Here is a 7,187-nt window from a genome sequence, read left to right as displayed (position 1 = left end):
GAGATTAATCCCCTCTCTGCTCTGTTGCAGCGATCGCTTGGCGCTGCTGCAGGTCCGAGACATCCTGCAGAAGTTGGGGCTGCAGAGTACGTGCGACGACAGCATCATCGTGAAGGAGGTGTGCGGCGTGGTATCACGACGGGCCGCCCAGCTCTGCGGCGCAGGATTGGCCGCCGTGGTGGACAAGATCCGGGAGAACCGGAATCTGGAGCGCCTCCAGGTCACCGTGGGAATGGACGGCACCCTTTATAAACTGCACCCGCAGTAAGTCCACTCTGGGCAGCTCTCCGCACTCTGTCGAGAGTTATGTAGCTGAGGGCCGGGTAATTGGCATCGGCATATGCCACATCACTTGTAATTTGGGCTCACGGCTTCTAAGGACACGGGTTAGAATCCCGCATCCCCCCCGACCCCCAAGACAGCCGGACGAATTTCAGTTCAGTTCCACAAAAAAGAATCCTGGAAATCTGAAAAAAAAAGCCTGAAATTGCTGGAGAAACTCAGCATCTTGTGTACAGAGAGAGAGAGCAGAATTGACATTTTGGCTCCGAGTCACTTGTGGTTTACAACTGACGGTGGCCGTTGCTGACTCTGCATCCTCCCCGCAACCTTGTTAATAAAGCCGAGGGCAGTGTATGATTTATTTTCCTGACATGTCATATAGCACGGAATCAGACCATTCAGGACACATTGTCCATTCCGAGCAGCTTTCCCAAACTAAGCTATTCTCTATCGGTCTGCGTTTGGCCCATATCCCTCTCAACCTTTCGTGTTCATACCCACCCAGATGCCTTTTAAATGTTGTAATTGTACCCATCTCCACCATTTCCATGTACCACCCTCAGGTCCCTTTTAAATCTTTTCCCTTTCAGTTTAAAGCTATCACCTCTAGTTTTGGGGACAACAAGGTGCAGAGCTGAATGAACACAGCAGGCTAAGCAGCATCATAAGAGCAGAAAGGCTGACGTTTTGGGCCTAGACCCTTCATCAGAAATTCTGATGAAGGGTCTAGGCCCGAAACGTCAGCCTTTCTGCTCCTATGATGCTGCTTAGCCTGCTGTGTTCATCCAGCTCTGCACCTTGCTGTCTCGGATTCTGCAGCATCTGCAGCTCCTACTACCTCTCGTTTTGGAACTGCCATACCCTGGGGAAAAGACCTTTGCTATTCACCTCATGTATGCCCCTCATGATTTTTTAAACCTCTATAAGGTCACCCCTCAGCCTCCAACGCTCTTGTGGGAGAAAAGCTCCCAGCCTATCCAGCTTCTTCTTATAACTCAAACCCTCCAGAAATAGTAATATCCATGTAAACTTTTCTGCACACTTTCCAGTTTAATAACATCCTCCCTATAGAAGCTTAATGAGAACTGTATGCAGTATTCCAAATGTGGCCTTATTCATACCTTGCACGCCCCTAACATGGCCTCCCAACTCCTGTGCTTAATGTTCTGATCAATGAAGGCAAGCGTGCCAAATGCCTTCTTCACCGCCCTGTCTACCTGTGACTCCACTTTCCAGGAACTATGTACCAGCAACCCCGAGGTCTCTGTGTTTAGCAACACTCCCCAGGGGCCCTGCCATTAACTGTGTAGGCCCTGCCCTGGTTTGTCTTCCCACAATGCAACACCTTGCATTTATCTGCAATAAACTCCATCTTCCACTCCTTGGCCCATAATGCACCCCGTTCCCTCTGCTCCTGAGCCCTTGTACCAAGGTGGTAAGATCCAGGAGGTCTGTTGGATCAATACTTTCCAAATCGTTTGAGAGGGTAAACCATGAGAAACACTTGCTGCAGGATCTGTGAATTCTCATCCATCTGAAGTAGTTGAAACGGTCTCTGAGGACAAAACTAAGATTAGAGGGGTGTAACTCTGTACAAAGACAGCCTTGTGAACAAGACTATAAAACCAGTTCAGAGTCGAAGGTCTGAATTGAGGAACTGATAGTAGCCTTGCAATCTGAGTGGCGTTTGTAAACTTTACGATTTAATTGATGTGTTCTGTCTCTGCTTTTGAAGGGATTCCAGTGTCTGTTTGATATCATGGGAGATAAGGTTTGGGATTTGGGTGTGCCCATGTTTGCTTTAGAGATCAGACTGGGATGCAGCAGGCACTAAAAGAGTATCTCTCGCAGGTTACATATTAAGCCTGTTTCGGTCCCATCAATATCCGATGCTACTCCTTGGCACACGGGTGCCAGCAAAGCTGTGGGCAATGCCTCTCCATCCCGGGCAAAAGCAGAGCAGTGCCTACTCGAACAAGGTCAGGGAATGCACATGATGGATGGTACCGACCCTGGGAATCACCAAGGGTCAGAGGGATCTTGCTGTGCATGTATCCCAGTCCCTTAAGGTAGCGGGACGGGGCGATAAAGTGGTTCAGATGGATTGTGGGATACTTACCTTCATAAACCGAGGTGTAGATTAGGAGCAGAGAGGTTTGGCTGGGAACTGTGTATAACACGTCGGTTAGGCCACACTGTGAGAGTATTGTGTGCAAGTTCTGGAATTCCCCTTATAGGAGGGATGTGATAGCACTGGGAGAGGGGGCAGAGGGAGATTTACCAGGATGTTGCCTTGTGGGGGCTGGAGAGTTTCAGTTGTTGAAGAGAGATTGGGACAGACTGGAGGGTTGTTTTCCTTAGAGCAGAGGAGATTGAGAGGGGGGACATGATTGATATGGGTAAAATGATGAGGGGTATCGATAGGGAAGACAGCAAGGAACTTTTACCCTTGTTGGGGGGGATCAAAGACCGGGGTGGGGAGGGTATAGGTTAAGAGAAGGGGCAGGAGGTTTAGAGGGGGACGGGAGGAAAAATGTTTTCCCCCAGAGGCTGGTGGGGAATCTGGAACTCACTGCCTGTAAGGATGGGAGAGGCAGGAACTCCCATCCCATTGAAGAAGGATTTAGATGGGCACTCACCATGTCAAGGCTGTGGGCCAAGTGCTGGGAGACTGGGATTGGAATAGTGAGTTGTTTAGTGTCTGACTTGATGGGCTGAAGGGTCTTTTCCGGTGCTGTTGAATTCTATGATACTGTTTGCCTCCTTGGGTTATCTCTACCAGTTGGTCAGATCATGTCATTTGTCTCGCCCCCTCCCCTCTGTCCCAACCAACTGTTGTCTGGAGGAAGGAATTCCATAGACACGCAACCCTGTTATTTAAAGAAACATACCACCTCCTCTCAGACTGGGGAATCTGGAGTCATGTGCAGGCCAGACTGGGTAAGGCTGGTTGATTTCTTTTCCTAAAGGAATAGAGTGAACCCCATTGAGTTTTGATGCCAATCGATGATCAACTCAACAGTACATTGTTCCTGAAACTCAGTTCATATTCCTGATTTTTGAGTTGGTTTCATGTTCCTTTCCAAGGGCTGGGTCAGGATTTGATCCCGTATCATTACAGCATTCGCTGACCAATACATCACCCCCAAATCCCCCGACCTCATCGAACTCCTCCAATTTGACTGAATTTTAAATATTGGTTTTGAAAGCTGGACACTGATTGTGGTGGGAGGCACCCTGTGCCAGAAGCTGTCTCGTTATCTCGGAGCCTGCAGCATCTCTCCAGTTGAGACCACGGAGGGTCAGGATGCTGAGGGAGGTTGATGACAATCAAAAGATGGGATAGAATTGAGAGGGAGCTGAATGGCTGACTCCTTCGATTTGGTCCCTCTTTCCTTGTATGGGTTGGGGCTCGGATCTGGGATCCATCACAAACTGATCTCCTCTTTTCCTTTTGCAGCTTCTCCTCGATAATGCATGAGACAGTGGCACGCTTGGCACCACAATGCGATGTGTCGTACATCCAGTCCGAAGATGGCAGCGGCAAAGGGGCAGCTCTGGTCACAGCGGTTGCCTGTCGGATACGGGAGGCTGGACAGCACTAAGAGCCAACTTACCTTCAATCTTCCCCCATGCCCACTCCTCTGTCCTTTCACATGGAGACTTACCCCTCTACATACCTCTGCCCATGACCGATCAGTGCCCTTTTCCCAGTGTTAGACAACAACTGTGAGGATATCAGAGCCCCAAGCTCTGAGCCACCCCGTGTTACTGCAGGTAGGGAAGGGGACAGTCTGTCACTGGAGGGAGCCAGAAAATTTATTTGGCAGAAAACGGGAACTACAGATACTGGGAACTAGCAGAGAAATTGACCGGATGAACTCAACAGGTCTGGCAGCATCTGTGGAAAGAGAGAGGGAGAGAGGGAAAGAGAAAGAGAGGTGGAGTCAAGTGACCATTCATCGAAATGTTACCATTTCTGTTTTTGACTCACGAAATGGTCCAGTTGGATTTGTGTGTGTGCAAGAAAGTGTGTGTGTGTGTGTTTGTGTGTGTGTGTGCACGCGCGTGTGTGCTTGCGTGCATGTGTGTGTGCGGGCATGTGTGTGCATGTGTGAGTGTGAGCGTGTGTGTGAGTGTATGTGTGTGTGAGAGAGAGACTGTGTGTGAGCGACAGAGCGCAAGAGAGACAACACTGAACCTTGAATATGCAGAGATGGCACAGCAGTCTAAATCAGTTGCCAGTCACTCCTCAAATGCCCGTGGCTTTGCCAAGGACGCACGCAGCGAACTCAATTGTCTCCTTCCCCGACCTTAGAGGAGAGAGGTGCAAATTTGGAGTGACTTCAGCTTACAGTTGGGTAATGTATTGGCATTTCCACCACAGAAGGGCACTTGGGCTATACCAGGGGAATGGGGCTGGGGCACACGTTCATATCCATTTGGGACAAATTTGTCAAACTTGGCAGGGGTTGGGGAGGGTGGCATTTTCAGTGGAGGTGTCCCAGGGATCAGATACTGCTGTTCGCTTTCGCTATTTTGTTTGGTCAGAGACTTTTTCCTTGTGAGACAATCTCTCGATTCCTAAGCAGGAGTGAAAATGGTTCGAGGGGGATTGTTTAATTGATCGCCCGTTAAGGGGCACTGCTTCAAATATTCCCACTATCCTTCTAGTGCAATTAACATGGAGTGAGCGTGCTCATTTCTTAAAACTCACAGCGACTCATCTACCAATACAAAGCAATAAAAAGAACAGCTGGAGAGCTGAAATGAAGACAGATACTGCTGGAGAAACTCAGCAGATCTGGCAGCATGTGTGGAAAGAGAGAGAGAGAGAAACCGAATTAACATTTCAGATCTTGTGAACCTTTTATGTTGGGGATTGTGGTCTGTAAACCTTGTCTTGGTGAGGACTTGCATTCTCAAGCATGGCATCTACCTCCACCTGTACCTGTTCGATGGTGGAGAACTCTGGCTCTCAGTTATGATCGCTATTTCCCAGCCGGTTTCAATCCAGCTTTGAATGAGCCCCTCGTCCTGGCAAATTCATAAAGGTTTACGAGATTGTCAAAACAGCTAGTGAGACGGCTGTCTGAATGCCAGTGTCAGAAAACATGCAGCGAGATTCCTTCTGATCCATGGCGACCGTGTTAATAAGGTACACCCTGCAGAATCTTGTTTCAACAAGGCAATATTCAACTGTTGCTCGATAACACAATGCTAAGTGAAAGCTTTGAAGTGATCAGGACTCACACACAGGAATGCATTTAAAGGGATTTGAAAGTATGTGCCAAAAGTATAATTTGAAGCTGCTTTCGGGGAGCAGATTTACATTTTTTGACAGGGAGAAGCTGAAATAAGACAGTCCTGTAATTAGCGATCTGCATACATTGTAGACCGAGGCCACCCATTACCAGCTGTACCATGCTATTAGACACTCTGTATTGCAAGAGATTCAAAGGAAGATGAGGAAACAATGATTTTATTTTGTGTCAGAATCAATTTCATCTTTCAGGCATTGTTAGAAACACACACACACACACATACACACAGAATTTATCTTTATGAAGAGTAGATTTCAAATGCCAATTGCAGTGGGAGTGGACGGAGACAGTTTTGAGTGTTCTGGACTCGAACAGCGGCTGGTGTTCTAGGAATAAAACCACTCCAAACAGGAGCCACAAAGCAAGGGGTTATCCCCTTCCAGGCCCCGCTCTAGGCTTGGGAGCAGCTTTTCAGGAAGGAGTTACATCCTGGAGGAGCTCAGTGCTGCCAGTTTGCTAATCTGTGCTTGGGTGTGCAATAGACTCCTGCCTTCAGTTGCAGTGGAGAAATATTATTTTCTGATATTTTATTTTGTTCAGTTTACACGCGACTGAGCGGGAACCGTTGTTTATTGAGATGTGTTTGTATGACCCTCCCACTTGGCTGTTCCTGCCTCCTGGTCATTCAGTAATTTCAAGTAAAGGATCAATTTCACTGTTGAATGTTGTGTCTGGCCATTACTTTGCTCCTGGCTCGAGTTAGAATGGGCTGCAGTGGGGATGTCATAGGGAGTGACTTTCTAATACCTGGGGAAGCTGGAAAACTGACCCCTGTTTCTTTCCCACCACCCCCCCCCCCCCCCCCCCAAACTGGCTGGACAAACAACGCCATCGACATGGCTGCCCCCGCTGCACGACTGTCCCCGACCGCCAACCCCAGACACGACCAGTTCTGCCTGCGATGGGACCCATTTTGATTGAATGAATGTTGATTCTGAGTCTCGGAGTCCCTGTCTCTGCGCCTGTCTCTTTTGTCTTTAACATGATACAATGGTACCCTCTCCTGGCTGGCCTATGCCACTGCTCGAGCACCAAACTGATTTTCTGCAGAAAGGACCAAAGCCTGGGATTGATAGAATCAAAGAGGACCTTCGGCCCCACGCTGACTCTCACAGCATCCCAGCCAGACCCATCCCCCTGTAACCCATGTAATCTACAAACCCCTGAACACTACGGGCAATTTAGCACGGCCATTCCACCTAACCTGCACATCTTTGGTCTGTGGGAGGAAACCGGAGCACCCAGAGGAAACCCACGCAGACGTGGGGAGAATGTGCAAACGCCACACAGACAGTCGCCCGAGGGTGGAATGTGTGTGCTGATCACATGCAGTCTCCCTGATGGCCAGATACTTGATTCCAGAATTTGTGGTCATGGCGGACTGTGTTCGAGCTGAAAGTAGATAACTGTATCGTGGTCTAACAGAGGGCGCGTCTTCCAGACCACTCATACAATTACGCCTCCTTTTACATTTCTTGCCACGCACTTCTGGCAATGTGATTGTTCTTACCTGACATATTTCTCACACTGATCTGCAAATCCCCCTGCACGGACAGCTTTCTCTCTGCCAGTTATTTTATT

The 7,187-nt window shown here is 48.7% G+C and overlaps 1 protein-coding gene across 1 annotated transcript; it reads left to right on the top strand.

The window, feature by feature from the left end:
- Window positions 1–25: 25 nt before the first annotated feature.
- On the top strand, window positions 26–6,266 carry LOC125481710 (hexokinase-2-like; the record flags this gene model as incomplete). Its single annotated transcript, XM_048593597.1, has 2 exons — window positions 26–264; window positions 3,743–6,266. Coding segments are annotated over 2 exons (384 nt in total), but the record flags the coding sequence as incomplete, so codon positions are not given.
- Between the last annotated feature and the right edge of the window lie 921 nt (window positions 6,267–7,187).

Source organism: Rhincodon typus, unplaced genomic scaffold (genome assembly GCF_021869965.1).
Source record: "Rhincodon typus isolate 14 unplaced genomic scaffold, sRhiTyp1.1 hic_rhity00003217, whole genome shotgun sequence".
In the NCBI taxonomy this organism is placed as follows: Eukaryota; Metazoa; Chordata; class Chondrichthyes; order Orectolobiformes; family Rhincodontidae; genus Rhincodon; species Rhincodon typus.
The sequence above is the reverse complement of the archived record's forward strand: the minus strand, read 5'-3'. Positions and strand labels throughout refer to the sequence as shown.